Source organism: Poromitra crassiceps, assembly GCF_964638095.1.
Source record: "Poromitra crassiceps genome assembly, chromosome: 11".
Classification (NCBI taxonomy): domain Eukaryota; kingdom Metazoa; phylum Chordata; class Actinopteri; order Beryciformes; family Melamphaidae; genus Poromitra; species Poromitra crassiceps.
In genome coordinates, this window is record NC_139643.1 from 25,714,497 (window position 1) to 25,731,252 (window position 16,756).

The 16,756-nt window shown below is 43.3% G+C and overlaps 1 protein-coding gene across 1 annotated transcript; it reads right to left on the bottom strand.

Annotated features, from left to right (window-relative positions):
- Positions 1-2,701: 2,701 nt before the first annotated feature.
- On the bottom strand, positions 2,702-16,249 carry slc39a4 (solute carrier family 39 member 4; the record flags this gene model as incomplete). Its single annotated transcript, XM_083645949.1, has 12 exons — positions 2,702-2,830; positions 3,108-3,295; positions 3,564-3,716; positions 4,531-4,585; positions 5,469-5,573; positions 6,154-6,333; positions 8,318-8,490; positions 9,269-9,452; positions 10,464-10,642; positions 11,599-11,806; positions 12,745-12,870; positions 16,040-16,249. The coding sequence occupies 12 exons, from the start codon at positions 16,247-16,249 to the stop codon at positions 2,702-2,704; spliced, it is 1,890 nt and encodes a 629-aa protein (XP_083502075.1).
- Positions 16,250-16,756: the final 507 nt, after the last annotated feature.

Below are 16,756 nucleotides of genomic sequence, written 5' to 3' on the forward strand. Positions count from 1 at the left end.
CTAACTGTGAGGCGACAGCTCTACCACTGAGCCACCGTGCCCGTGTCTCTCTCTTAAAGGAACACGTGCGCTGATTTTCACCCAGCTTTGCATCATTACAAAATCAGTAGTATATCAGAAAACTCAACGGTGTTGCAGTCATTAGCAGTTGATTTGAGTTAAGGCGTCGACCAGTGATGTCGTTCATGCACAAATGACATCACTGGTCCACAACTTGACTCGAACCATCTCTCAATAACTGTCAAACTAAACGAATGAGTTCTAAACGGTTTCGAGTTTTCTGATATACTACTGGGTTTGTAATGATACAAAGCTGGATGAAAGTAGGCGCAGTGTTCCTTTAATGACCTTTTAACATTTTAGACATTTCATTCACTGACAGTAGAATTCACCGTTCACACGTGACCTTAAAGAGTCACACGACCCCTCCTCTCTGGCACTGTGCCACATGACTGCCTGGCAAAGTCCTTCACACACACACACTTTATGAAGCTGTAAATCTAACTAGCTTACTATCTACAGTTGCAGTATAATCACACACACTTTCCCTCCATTTGCAGTCTTTCCCTCTTTCTGTCTTATCTGCTTATCAATAATTCTGTAAAAGACATCGGGAGGTAATGTCATTTATAATGTATGGTATGGTGAGCTCAAAGTTCCAATTCTACAGATATTCATAATATTAGTGTCCATATTGTCCCTTATGAGGAGAGAAAGTTAACCAGACTCCAGGGGCTCATAAAACCAAATCCTATTGGACGGATATGACTGTCAATTTGACAAATCTTATTTGCTGAAAAGCTGACCGTGGGCAAATCTACTTTCTCCTCCGTCAGCAGCAATATGCTGTAATCAATCCCAGCCCAGCACGGAGGGCTCTGTCTGTTATTCAGAGTGTACAGTATGTTTAGAGGATCAGTTCACAACCTTGCTGCTGCTGTTGTAATGGGTCATTATGTCTGAGATAGTTCAACCATTTTTTTTACTGTTCAAGCTTATGGTTAACCCATTGATACCTGATGCAGCATTTGCGTGTATATCCCTCATTTGTGTGTGACAAATGTCACAAATGCTGCATCACGTGGATGACGAAGCTTACACATGTTTCGCCTGCATGTAGGCTATCTTGTTTCCCTCTGTGTGTGTGTGTGTGTCTATATGTGTTTGAGTGATGAGTTGTCGGTGGACTCTGTTCCTATTAAAAACTATAACATAAGTCAAGCCACAGATAAGATGACAAAGATACCTAGGCCCAGTTTCCACTGCACCGTAGGCTTCATTCACACAGGGACCAAAGAACAGATTTTTCGGATCTGAAAAAGGACATCACAGGATCTGATTTACCACATTTTAAACGGGCAGTTTAGGGTTTTCAATCCCGATACAACAGCTACCTAAGCAGAGATAACTGCTCTATGAATAGTTCCTGTTGTTGGGCATGATGGTTGAAACAGCTACAGGAGAGAGAAACAATAGACGGTGCTAATGTGCATAAAAGCATTTTCATTTATCAAAGAACACAATACAAAATATACTTCAACATATTAACATTGTTTCTACATTTCCCTTCATCATAACACGTTTGCATCCACTCTCCCTTTGACACAATTGACATGTTATTTCATAAAATCATTTTTTTTTTGTATACTGTAGTTCGGAGTCACCTAAGTCACAGCCAGGGAAGCTTGACATTGTGCTCTTGTTCTTAACCACACATTTAGCACAGTGTTGGGAAAAGGTTCCGGGCCTGACACTGCTGTTACCAGCTAAACAGCTTTGTCAGTAGGCGATCCCTCATTGACACTAATGGTACCACTAACTACAAGCCGGTGCACTACGGGCAGGAAGTTGGCATTTAGCGCCGCCCCTCGGCCCGCTCAACCACAACTTTCTCTAAGCTTAGGAGTGTCTGGTAATCAAACAGCCTCAGCCCTGTTATACTACCATATATTGTTGTTAATAAAGAGAAATATTAACATTTTGAGGTGTTAGTTTGGGTTTTAGCACAGTTCCTCGTCTTGGCTCAAAATCCAGTCCTCGTGGTTGAAGAAGAGTCCCATCGGCTTCAGACCAAAGGCTAGTTATCACTCGTGTCATGTTGCACTCGCTTTTTGGTTGCACTCAAATGCTAACATGCTGGAAAAGCATTTTAGGGTCCAGTAGCTGAGGGATAAATGTTGAAATATTGTTGCTGATAATATAACAGTGTGTGTGCACGTGCGTGTGGATCAATGTGGAGAACAAGGTTTATTACATTAGATGATTTGGTTGTAATTGCTGATTAAAGTGCCTGTGTTGATTCGAAACATTTAAAATGGCAGCACTCCATCACTGACTTCATGCAACTATATAGTGTGCAGTGTAAACATTAATAGTGTACAACATGAGTGAGTCTATGTGCATGTTTTCTTACCCGCTTACATACGTGTGTGTGTGTGCACTGCACGCATTCCTTTGTGTGTGTGTGTGTGTGTGTGTGTGTGTGTCTATTCGTCTTTAAAAGTCTATACAGTGACGTCCACATACAACATCAGCAGTGGAATGCCCCACATCCGCATGTTGCCGTGTCCATCTTTTCCAAGCCTTTATGATCTACACACCAACGACATCAGATCAATCCACTGAGCAGACCAGCATGTGTGTGTTGCTTTATGTACTGTGTGTGTGTGTGTGTGTGTGTGTGTGTCTGTCTGTCTTTGCTTTAAAAGCCTATCTGATCTTCGTACAGTGACAGCACCAACAGGATGGCCCATCCACTCAGCAGGCCCACATTTTGCAACAGAAACATCAGCCAGGGCCTGCTGTTACGGACATGGACCATGGTGGGGAGCTAGAGAGGGAGGAGGAGAGAGAAGGTTATGGTAAGTTAAGTGCCAAGAAAAAAAAAAGCAAAAATAAAATAGTAAGAAACAGATCTTTGTTTATTTCAAGATTGTCATTAGCTGGGCAACCAAGAATGAAGAATAGAAATATTTTTTTGTCTGTGAGGACTCAGCAATATATTATTTGGTAGGTTGGTCCATCGAAACACGCGCACTCTCACACGCGTGCATGTACACTGTACGCACACACACGCGCGCGTGCACGTACACCGTACACACACTCACCATATCAGCCAGTCCCACATATAGGAAGAGTCCTGCAGTGATGGCGGCTATCCACTGTTTGGTGGCGAGGTCGGTGGCGACAGACAGAGCGATGTACAGGCCCACGAACGAGGTCATGGCACTGCCAACGTTTAGTAGCAACGCCTTGCGCACGGACACACCGCTGTGGAGCAAGATGGCGAAGTCACCTGGAGGCAAACGGAGGGAGAGGACAAGGTTTGATTGATGCATGTAGCTACTGGTTCATTTAGACACATTTGAGATATAACCTTTTTAATTCATGAAAAACAATCGGAGTAATTTTTTTTATTCCTCTATATACAATCCTCACTGTATAACATGAATGACGTGTCTCTCCCTCTCTCACCTCTCATGTAGTTGTTTGGAACAGAGTACAGTATAGCAGACTGTGTGTGTGTGTGTGTGTGTGTGTGTGTGTGTGTGTGTGTGTCTCACCCAGTTCATGTGGTAGTTCATGGCAGAGTACAGCTAGTGAGGTGGCCAAACCAGACCTCCATGACAGGGAGAAAGCGGCACCCATAGCCAAGCCATCAGCAAAGTTGTGGATCCCATCACCTATAGTTATCATATAGGGCAGAAGACGCTGTTCTGGAGGGACAGACAGATAGAGAGTGTTTATGTAGTTTGGTACAGTAACTTCATATACTGTTCAATACAGTTGAAAGTAAGATATTCCATAAAAAAAAAATGGTAGACACAGATTTAGCTACTACATCAACAAACTTCACATTTAGCTTTAGCTAATCGCTCCCTGGCCGCTAACATAACAGTTTTACACGCTGTCCCGACTTCCGGGTCAAACAATGTTGGTGCATGCACCGATCGCCTCGTCCAGGTCCAGTCCGACTGGCCTGTACACAGGTACATGCAGGAGTAAATCGACTCGCAATCGCATTATCTGGGTGTGTTAGTCGGACTTTTATAACTTCGATTTCAGTCGAGCTAACATGTTTACATGCATTTAAAAAGTCTGGTTTTAGGCGGACTAACGCAATAATTCCGATTTTTTTAAGTGCATGTAAACGTACTGAGTGTTGAAGAAATGTTCTGGAGTTTAGAGGTTCGCCTTACTTGAATATACATTTATTCAAAGTCTGATGAGAGGAGATGCACACAGCAGGAGGCTACTGTATGTACACCTCAGATTGAACCAGTCTTTTATATCTCCCAAGGACATACTGTACAGAAGGTCCTGACTTTAGATAGTGGAAGCAGCACGTCATCTCTTAAGTTGGAGCTTCCATGGACGTCATCCAGGAGCCATTCTGAGAACACGACCTCTGGCATAGTAAGTTCTAGCATGAGGGATACAGTGAGGTGGTGACCATACATCATGAAGGCCCTGAGGTGACCGCAGTTCAGATACATCGGCTATGTTGAATTCTCCTCCACATTCACTCACCTCTGCTGCGCTCTTTTGGCTTTGGAAACGATGTCTCGTTGTCTTCACAGCCAACCTGAAATGTTTACATTCCATGAAATGTAATTGTAACATATATATACAGATATGCTGTAACATCATATTCTCTTAATGACTTCACAGATCATGTGTTTCGCTTGGGATGCAGCTTGGGTTCATTTGGGCAACTTTAGAATACAGCCCGCAACTTACAGGGTGAGTACAGGGTAACAAAATCTGAATTTATGGAATAAGGGGGTAATAAAGGGGGACTTATAAAGAACTTATACCGTACCTATTTTTGTAACTACTGGGTACCTATTCTGTTATTATACCGTAGATATTTTTTTAACTACCGGGTACCTATTCTGTTATTACAGGGTACGTATGACTATGAGAAATAATTCTTTAATTTTCATTTCAGTTTATGAGAACTTATACTGTAGTTATTCCATAACTATTGGGTGCCTGAATCTGATCACCCAAACCAGCGGGTGAGATGGTCAGGGCCACATTTGGCCACATTAACAACAATCTATCAGACAACAACATGTAACCTGCATGCAACAACATAACATACCATAACAGACAAATGGAGACCAGTCCACAAATCCAACAAAGGAGATGACTTAACTGTCAGAATTATGGTAATAATGCCAGGGGGTGTAAAGGGGCCTACTGTACGTGTTGCTTTCCCTCACACATCAGAGACTAGACAGCATTGCCTGAATCTGCAGGAACACTTTCAACAATCAATTCATCTATCAATCAATCTAGATCTGCGTCATCTAGATCCGCTTCATCTATCAATCAATCTAGAATCAATCAATCTAGATCTGCTTGTGAAGTTGCTTGTCCTCTTGATTAGTATTTCTGATTAGTATTCTCCTGTGTCCTCCTGTGTCTCCTAGTTCCTGTGTGTCTTTGTGTGTGCCTCTCACCAGGTCTGCTTTTGATACCGACTGCAATCTGTCTTTCTGTTTCCTCTCCTGTTGGTACATCTCTAAAACCTTCCCATGGTCACAGTGGTGAGGCTCTGAGTCCTCCTGGAGAGAGAGAGAGAGAGAGAGAGAGAGAGAGAGAGAGAGAGAGAGAGAGAGAGAGAGAGAGAGAGAGAGAGAGAGAGAGAGAGAGGAGAGGCAAAGCAGTGGGGAGAGATAATGTATAGTAAGAGAAAGAGAGAAGATGGAGTTGGAGAGGAGGGGGATATAGTTGATATAGATATAGTTTGTCCCGAGCATTGCACTTTTTACTACATTATTCATGATTTTGTTGTCCTAATTTAGGTCAAATGACGTGTGATGTTTTAAAAGTCCCATAACCTTGTAACCTCTAAAAAGAATTCCAGGAATCGAAGTTAATTTGCTAAATTACAGTAATATAACTTTATTTAATTTAACTTAATTTACGGTAATGTAATGCTGGTTTGTTGAAGCCTGCTATCTATTTTTCTGTTATCACTATAATAAAGTTCTTACATATGACCCAGGAGTTGATACATTGCAGTCCAGAGGAAGGAACGGATGCAGAGAAGGGTGTGTGAACAGTATTATATATGCGTGTGTTGTTCATGTTAATATTCCTGACTCCATGATGCTGCGGGTCACGGTAATGCTTGCTTCTTACCCCGTGATGATGTGGATGATGGTGATGATTCTCTTTACGTGTGACCAGAGAGAAGATTGTTTCCATCAGGTAAAAGTAGTAGATCCCAGCCAACACCACCAACATCTTATAGATGTAGTCTGCATTCTCGTGGGACTGGTGTCTGCTGCCATCGTCCGAGTGCACATGCAAGCCTAGAAACTGGACATACGGACCAACAGAAGATCACTTTGAGCGTTGAGTCGGCAGATGTAAAAGTGCGAAAGTCGAAACAATAGGTAGATAGATAGATAGCTATAGATAGATCGATCGATCGATAGATAGATAGATAGATAGATAGATAGATAGATAGATAGATAGATAGATAGATACTTTATTAGTAGTTAGAACACGGCTCTCTTGAATACTCGATTCTGATTGGTCAATCAACATTATACAACAGGTAGTTCCGGCCGAGCAATTTGATTGGACAAGAGGGATCCTACGAGTGCCTATATTTCACGATAATGCACTGGCGCTTCACTGTGTGTAGATCACTCCGCTTCACAGCTGCCCTAATCAACAAAACGCTTCACAGCTGTAGAGTAGACCGTAGTAAAGTAGACAGCCTGCAGTTAATTAGGCTGATTAGGCTACATTTTCAGCAAAGCAGAAAGCTGAGGGGACTATTTTTGTTGGCGGAGGAATAAATACAGAAATCATCTATTTTCTCAGCTTTTTGTCATTTTTTTAATCAGCTTTGTTTAATAGAACTGTTGTATAAAAGCAATATCACACTCGAGGTCGTGCATTGTTGTCTAATATTGGCACTGCTGTGATTATCTACGGCACTCGGCCTGCGGCCTCGTGCCTGCGACCGAATCACAGCAGTGCCAATATTAGCCAACAATGCACTCCCTCTCGTGTGATATTGCTTAAATATTCACCGGTCATTATTTCTCGACAACCGACCGCTGCTCTGCCACACCTGGATTAATCAGTTGATAAGAGCTTTTTGTCAGCAAGGCACTACTAATTAGGCCAACCAGTTGCAGCTGTGGTGTCTTGTGTGCCAATTACGAATGAAACCGCTTTGTCGTTGAAAACGCTATTAAAAAATCTATTTGAATAATTATTTTTGTCAGATTATTGAATGATTTAGTTGTAGGCCGTGTTCTAAGCGGGATAATGTATATTGAGGCGGTGATTACTGGGAAATAATGACCTTCAGGTGAACGATTAAGCCCTCCGCTGGCGCGTCGGGCTCAATCCACCTGTCGGTCATTATTTCCCCCGTAATCACCGCCTCAATATACATTATCCCTTACTTAGAACACGGCTCTCTCGAATACTCGATTCTGATTGGTCAATCAACAAGATTCACCGGTCATTATTTCTCGACAACCGACCGCTGCTCTGCCACACCTGGATTAATCAGTTGATAAGAGCCTTTTGTCAGCAAGACACTACTAATTAGGCCAACCAGTTGCAGCTGTGGTGTCTTGTGTGCCAATTACGAATGAAACCGCTTTGTCGTTGAAAACGCTATTAAAAAATCTATTTGAATAATTATTTTTGTCAGATTATTGAATGATTTAGTTGTAGGCCGTGTTCTAAGCGGGATAATGGATAGTGAGCCGGTGATTACTGGAAATAATGACCTTCAGGTGAATGATTAAGCCCTCCGCTGCGCGTCGGGCTCAATATCACCTGTCGGTCATTATTTCGCCAGTAATCACCGGCTCACTATCCATTATCCCTTACATATAGAATATATAGAACGGCATACAAAAACGCCCATAATTATTAGAGACATGTCCATGCCTAAAGTCCTACTTCTTACTGCATGCACTGTGTGGAAATCATCACTCTGCACATGTGGTTTTGGTGGCTCTATGATGCCTTCAGGGTACTTGTGGGGAATAAGTAAACTGTCTGGCATTGTTAAATAAATTTGTACCCTTTTACAGTTGCTTGGCAGCAGAAACAGACATAGGCTATATATAAAAGTTTCAGCATAGCAATCATAACAGGTTTACAAAAAACACAAAAGAGATGTTAAGAGCTGCTTCACCAACTAAAAAAAAATTCACGAGCAGTGTATCTTTCTCGCTCACCTGTGAAAGAGATAATTTGTTAAAATACGTGAACTAACAATAAAGCAAACACTGATATCATTCAAGTGTCTACCATTGTAAACACTCACCATGGGCAGCAGGTGCAGCAAGGCGTCGCCAGTGAGCGAACCTACAGCCAGGCTGATGCAGAACTGGATAGACAGCTGGAAGACGCTGGAGCAAGACGTACACAGCAGCACCACAATGCCAAACATGGACGTCAGCGTGATCACCACGTTAGCTAGGGTTGCATAGAGGTATCCTGAGAGAGAGAGGGAGGGAGAGTCAATGATCTATGTTAATTCACAAGAAGTAAGGGAAGTAGAGGAGACGCAGTCATGGTGACATCACTGTGAATTGTTGTGAATTTTAACTATCAAACAAACTCGCCCATAAACTATAAAATGGCACAGTTGCCCTGCTCTATCGATCTGGTTCAATCTGGCCCAAGCTATGACCTCATAGATGCACATTCTCTCACATCCTGTGACCCCATGTCTTTCCCTGCATGTCTTTATCTGTCTGTATTGTACTCTTAGATGAACACCATACACGATCGTGTCTTTATCTGTCATTCACGTCCTTCCTTATTCAGCAGTACAACATGTATGATCTAGGACAGCGCTTCTCAAACTTTTTTTTGGCTTCAGTAACGTTACCCCCCTTTCCCTGATTTCTAAATCAAAGTACCCCCTTTCCCTGATTTCTAAATCAAAGTACCCCCTTTCCCTGATTTCTGAATCAAAGTACCCCCTTTACCAAAATACATTTTGCTTCAAGGTGCGAATGTGGTTCCCTCATTTCCCATCATGCCTGCTGAACTGAGTAGTAAAAATTGGAAATATGTTTTACAGGTATGGTTCTAGTTCACATTTTAAATCATTATTATCTAAACATATATTTAAAATATATATATATTTTCATGATTCATTCTTACATTTTTACATTTCCCCTCTTTCTGTCAAGTACCCCCCCCCCCCCCCCCCCCCTGTACACCTGCCCCCATTTGAGAAACATGCATCTAGGAGTTCATTACTTACTCTCAGTCACGGTAAGCTCATCCGGTCGTGGCGGTTCTGGGATGCTGATGCAGGCTCCACTCAGGATCTGCTGGAGCAGCGCGGGGCTGAGCCGGGCCAAGCCGGACCGATCCAGGCCAGACGCAGCAGAACCGTTGCTCACCAAGCCGTGGATCAGCACCAGCTCTTCAGCCGAGAAACAACTCTGGGACGGGCAAAGCAATGCAACTTCAAGTTGGGAGTACTGTTTGAACTACGCTCTGACCCCATGGATCGTAAAAAGTGTGATTTTAAAGTGAAATTTTACGTTAGCTGGCGCTCACATGTGTTCACCACAACCACCACACAACCCTTTTATGAAACATAAATTAGCCTTTCAGCTCTGTTGTGGTTCATTTAGCTTATTTGTTATTTGTACTTTTAGTACAACTTTCTGCTGATAAGAAGACGGAAGCATACACAGAGCACTACAAATAGCCAGAACAGCTGATAGTGAGTAAGAGCACATATGAGACGAATGCAGTTTAAAATCTATCAATGCAATATTTACAGAAGTGAAATATCCTTATATCAGTAGCAGCCCCAAGTCACTGTAATGCACACATTCTTTATCTGCTGATCTTAACACTTTGAAATTGTAGCTTGTAAATATTTGCAATAAAAATACCACACCATAATCGCTAGTAAAAACAGAATTATCCTCTGAAGACATGTACAGCATACAGCAGGGATACTCAACTTGCTTTGCCCGCGGGGGCCACTTTCGTGAAATGATATAAGGCCAGGGGCCAGTTAATAAACAATCAATATACATGTTTCTGTAGCGGATTGTAGGTTTTTGTGGTGTCAGCCGGAGTTTAGTCTGACAATGTTGTGCACACCGGATAGTTAGTTAGGTTAAGTACATACATAAGTGCCTGGGTAGCGAGCAGACGGCGGTATTTGACAATTTAGCAGCTAAATCATAGATTATTGAAAGATATTCCATATGCCAGACTGAAATGCTATAACAGAAGTGGAGTATTGGCCAGAATGACATGAACATTTGGACACTTATTCAGCAGGTATCTTGCATGTTGCGTTCAGGTGCACTGTAAAAAAAATAAAAAAGTTTTTGCAATTCCATCGCGGGCCACACAGCTTAGTAGGGCCGCATGTGGCCTGCGGGCCGCCAGTTGAGTATCACTGGCATACAGGTATGTGTATGTATGCATACCTGCTGCCAGGTGTTGTTTCTCCCATGTCCCTCTTGGTGCTGATGATAGTTCCTCTTCCTCGGTCTGGGACCGCTGTGGTCATGGTCAGTGTGTTGGTCTTCCTCCTCGTGCCCGTGGTCATCATGCTCCTTCTCCAGGCCCGGCCCCAGCTTCAGGCTCCTCATGAGAGCCTTTAGGTCTACACAACACAAACACACACTACAGCTAAAGAGAGCAGTGCCCAGATCCACATGGTGTGGTGTCCCCACTGTTTCCCACCCAAAGCATCTGCTGCTAGCTTCAAAACTGAGGTGTCTTGGTATATACACACACACACACACACACACACACACAAGACACACACACACACACACACACGCACGCACGCACACACACACACACACGCACACGCACACACACACACACACACGCACACACCAGCAAGCATTCAAGCTAGCCGGCATTTAGCAAAGTGAGTGGAGCAACAAGAGGTGAATACTGGGGATGGGGGAAAAAATCGATACACCATAGTATCGCGATAATTTGCCTGACGATATTGTATCGATATTTGGACGCCAAGTATCGATATAAAAAAAAAAAAAATGCAGGCCATGCCATGCCAGGCCACCGGGCATCGGGCCCGATGTTGCAGTCCGCGCCTGCAGTGGCGTATTGAGTCCAGAGAAGCTTAATAATGTAGCCTACGTGTGGGGCAAAAACAAAACAAAACAAAAAAACACTGCATGTTTTACTTCCGGTGAGGTCAAGGAAAAGGAGTTAGACAATATATCGAAATATCGCAATATTCGAAATATCGCAATACTAGCATATCGCAATATCGCAATACTATCGTATCGTGACTCAAGTATCGTTTTAGTATCGTATCGTGGGCATCTGGTGATTCCCACCCCTAGTGAACACCCTCACTAAACGTAATGAATGGCTCTGTCCCATGTGCTCTTGAGCAAAGATGTTCTGCAACTCTCTCTCTATTGTGTGTGTGTGTGTGTGTGTGTGTGTGTGTGTGTGTGTGTGTGTGTGTGTGTGTGTGTGTGTGTGTGTGCGTGTGTGCGTGTGTGCGTGTGTGCGTGTGTGCGTGCGTGCGTGCGCGTGTGTGCGCGTGTGCGTGTGTGCGTGCACTTTTTGGACGTTTACCACTGAGGGTGAAATTCTCCGAGCCCATCCGCTCCATCATGTAGTCCAGGAAGAAGCTCTCCTCCGGCAGGGGCCGGCTGGTGAAGCAGTGACCCTGCAAGGCGTGGTACAGGACACGCCCCAAAACCGCACCCGCTTCCTCCCTGTGGCCAGCGCCTGCTGATGCTGCCTTGACCTCTGCCATGACGTCACTAGCTGTTACACAGCTCTGGTTGCCACGGCGATAAGGACAACAGGAAGGAAAATATGAGTATAATAAGGAAGAGAAGAGACTCGTACTCATTAACTCAACTAGACTAGAGGCAAGTTTGTTTTTACGGGTTTTAACAACGTCACCAACTCACTGGGCTTTTCTGACCCACTTTGTAGTGTTTCGATCAACAGTTACAGCTGGTACGTTCTGCTCCATTCAGGACAATTTGTTCTGTCAGTATTATCTGTGTATAGTGACTTGGCTCCCAGATAGGAGACAGCATGTCGAGAACGGAATGTCTGATGTACTTCAGTTGATCTATCGCTACTGTGCTGATGCATCAGAGACAGTTTAATTTCTGACATTGCATTTAGTTGCGATGTCAGGGCGTTCTTCATTACGGGTACAACGGTGATGTGGCCCAAGTACAAGGCAAAGCCGAGCAGTTACTGAGGCCTCCTGCTGGCATAGTAGATAAGATATGGGAAGTAATAAATCTGATAAAGTACTACAATTACCCATTATCACAGTAAAGCACACCCTCTAGGGTACTGGTTGCTGAAATACAAGTGTTAGCAATGCATGTGCATGAAGTCTGGAAGAAGAAGAAAAAACGCCAATGCGTATATATTTAGAAGATAACAAAGAACAAACAAAACAAAAACAGAAAGCAAAAATCACTAACTCCCTGCAGTTAGGATAGGCGTCCATAAAGTAAATTTTTCATAGAGCATAAAGTACCATTGTGTATTCTACATTATTACGGCTTGGTAAACTCAATTATCTCTCTATAATACTTTATTACATTATTTATAATATAGTCAAGACTATGGCATCTCCCTTATTATCACCAGAGCCATAGACTTACAGTTTGGCTGTTGTGGTTTTCAGTGGCATTTGCTTTCCTTCTTTAGATTTGGTTTACCAACCAAACATAGTTTCATCTTGTTTACCTCGTGTTGTGAGGGCTTATAGTGTTCCTCGAGCCCTCGAAGCAGAGCCTCCAATCCATGAAGGTCTACATGCTGGTTATGGAGCGGTCTGCCTGCCTCTTGGTGGTCTCGGTGCGGCGGGGTCTCCTGGTGGAGTTCACGCTCCTCCGGTGTGATCGTGTGGAGGAGGTGTTGGCTCTCCTCCCCCCACCTCCCCTCGCTGGCTGCGCTGCAGGCAGCAGCAGGAGAGCTCAGGTAGAGGAGACAGCCGGCCGCTACAGCGGAGAACTCCGACGCGCTCACGATGGCGTCTCCTCCTCTTCCTCCTCTTTCTCCCTCTCCTCCATGGATGGAGTGTCTGCTGATCAGCTGGTCAATGCTCTCTGTTAGATTACACTGTGCACACGCACGCGCACGCACGCACGCACGCACGCACACACACACACACACACACACACACACACACACAGAAGAGTGGGTCCATGCCATTGACCGTCCATGCATACATAGAGAGAACATACGAACACACACATACACACAAAATAAGTGTAAAAGCATTAAAGTGACTTAACTTAACTTCGTCGGGGCAGCAGCTTTGCCACCCTGACGAAGGCGGCTGTGTGAAGCTGAAACATGTTGGTACTTTTTAATCTGTTCAACAATGAACTAAGCCTTTAATTAAAGCTTCTTTTTTATTCTGGGAAGAGTGCCTCGGATCTGCCCTTTTTTTTTTTTTTCAAACAGTATGTGTTTGTGAAAATCACTTCCTTGTTAGATCCAACAATGAACAAAGGGTCAGATTGTTCATACTATTTGGATTAAGAACATTCCATTTCTTAGATGACACAGGTAAGGCATCACCTATTAACTAGAAACACCCACCAAATCAATACTAGGCTAAGGGGAAAGAGGAAATGAAAAAGTCGGTAAGGAGAGGATTCATCGATCACACACCCAACTCTTTTTAAGATGATGTTTTGCCTCTCTTAGATAGTGTTTTAGAGAGAGAGAGAGAGAGAGAGAGAGGAAAGACAGGGAGAGAGACAGGGGGGATGTGACCGAGGTCCTGGGTCCGATTCGAACATAGGACGTTGTTTACATGGCACACACACCTGAAAAACCACTGAGCAGCACTGTCCACCCAGCACTGACCTAAACACAAACCACTGAGCAGCACTGTCCACCCAGCACTGACCCTAAACACACCTTAAACCACTGAGCAGCACTGTCCACCCAGCACTGACCTAAACACAACTTACCACTGAGCAGCACTGTCCACCCAGCACTGACCTAAACACACCTTAAACCACTGAGCAGCACTGTCCACCCAGCACTGACCCTAAACACAACGTATTAGTATAAAATTACATGAGAGGATTATAAAAAGGCGTCCCATTTTTAGACATTATAAGCCGTTTGATTAAACTGTGTCACATAAGGAGGAGGCGAGAGGGAGAGAGAGGATCTTATGAGATTGTAACAGGAGAGAGAGAGAAACATGCAGCAAAGCCAAGGAATGTTGTGAGGCCACAAGGTCAAACAGTATCTACTGTAACTCTGTGCCACCCTCGAGACCTTTTAAAACTTTCAGGTCAGGTCATACACACTTTATCATTTTATTGGATCCCTCATAAGTTTTAATTAGCCCACCTGTTATACTGTATGACAGCTCACGACAGCAGATATTACCAGCTCAGTCACTTTCTTTATTGCTTTATTTGAACTTTTTTCATTAGATCACTGTTAGATAACGGACCAAATTGTCACACATGCACTATAGAACAATATATGTGATTTTTTGGTACTTTTTTTTTTACATCTTTTTTTCATTGTCAGTTATATCTCTGCCAACAACCTTAGTTGATTGACAGAATATATGATCAACCATGCATTGTTCATTCACATAGATTACAGCTGAGGAAGAGGAAGTCCAAGGATTGCACTCTTCCCTTCAGAGACACTGATAGAGATGTTCTCCAGGCTGCACCCTGCTGCTCCGGTGCTATCAGGCACTGGCTGCAGAAGATATGTAACAGTGCCCTCTATAACATTAGCTACATTCAAGACATCAGCTAGATCCATTTACTGGGCAATAGTCAGGATCTGAATAAACTGCGGAACATCGAAACCTGCAGAAACCAAACTGTGTAAATCTATAGGTTTGGACTGATAGGCAATGGTCCAATTTGGAGGCAGCTTCCTTGTTTTCTATGGGTTTATATTGGGGTTTGATGAAACAATAATAATAATAATAATAATAATAATAATAAAGGTAATAATAATAATAATAATAATAATAATAATAATAATAATAATAATAATATAGTACTATGACAAAGCTATACTACTACTACTATAGCCTATCTTGTTTATTTACCAAAATGTCTTTCTTATTTCCATCACTGTGTGTGTGTGTGTGTGTGTGTGTGTGTGTGTGTGTGTGTGTGTGTGTGTGTGTGTGTGTGTGTGTGTGTGTGTGTGTGTGTGTGTGTGTGTGTGTGTGTGTGTGTGTGTGTTTTCCAATGAGTGTTTTTTTGTGTTAAATGCCCAGGTAAGAAACGACACTCCAACTTTTTCAGCAATAGGGAACAAAAACAAGTAGCCTCCATTTATTATCTTGACTTTGGTCCCAATATCAAAAGAAGTGGGTATTTTCAGCCAGGGGGATCAGTTGGCTAGATGGAGACCCACAGGTGCGCACTGCAGACATTCAACTAAACCATTATTTTAAATCTGACAAAGTTTGACTTTTTGGTTATATGCCATTCTAATTTTTCAACGAAAAATATAGGCTATTTGATCACTATTGAGAAATCTGCTTCATTTCCCCTCTAATTGCAGCAATTCCAAATTCAACCAAGGAATAGCCCTTCCAAATCAAGGAACCTTAGCCTAGATGCAAATTAGAGCAGAGCAGCAATTTAGTCCTTTGGAACCCATTCCGACCTTTTTCTTCTTCTAGATAGTCTATGATTTAGTAGCCTAACCAAAAGCCGTGAATAAATATTAATTTAGACCTGTGAGAATGACAAAAGAAAATCATTTTTCCTTTTCCCTTAGCCTAATAGTTTTGGCTAATAATAGCGAAATTCACCTAATGTTAATCCTATTTCGCCGTGGATCCACTGAATCAAAGTCATAGTTTCCTCCTCGTTGAGAAATCCACTTGATCGTCTTCTTTATCAGGCAACAGGTGCAGCGGCTCACCTGGCTAACAGCTTTTGGACCTCGACCTCTTTCCAAGGCACCTGTTGCTGCACTAGCTCCCCTCTATCTGCCTGTGAGCCCGTGGCGGAGTTAGCCTAATAAAACGTACCTTTCCACACGACACCTCACTGCCACACTGCACACGTTTCTCCAGTCTGTTCAAAAGGGAGCAAACGGACTCGTCCGTCAGATTCTGTTGTCCTGGAGACACCGCACCGAGCACATCCCTGTAGGCCTCCTCCAGGGCGGCCGTCCCCGACGCAGAATCCAAAGAATCTAAGCTGGCAAATAGGCAGAGGAGCAGCACGGACTGAAACATGGTTTTTAAAAGTTCCCCTCGAGCCATTTCTGTCTTTAAACAAATATTGATACAAAAAAATAGAGAGAGAGAGGTTTAACGGTTCCAAGCTGACGGAGTCAAAGAAAAGTCTGTCTTTCTGTCACATTCAGACACACATCGCAGTGCACAGACCTCAGTATGAAGCTGTTATCAAAAAGACTGGAATCTCTGGACCTGGACTCTGGATTCTGATTGGCTGAGACGTGGCTCTCTCTCTGCCCTATACCTGTCCGTTACATAGGAGCCCCATTGTCAACAGTGCAGGGCTGGAAAGAAACGGTCTCGTCATTGGATGGTATTTTCAGGTCAGAATTTGTGGGGGTTTATTTTTTAGGCTACATGTTTATATTTTTGGCATTGTATTTTGCTGCTCTACAGCCTCTTATGCCTGACACCCCTCCAGGCCTAATAGGCCATCGACAAGGGACTTCCAGAGGTCTCGGCCATTTTGTGTTCTTTTCTATCTGTTGCCAATGCCAGCCTCTA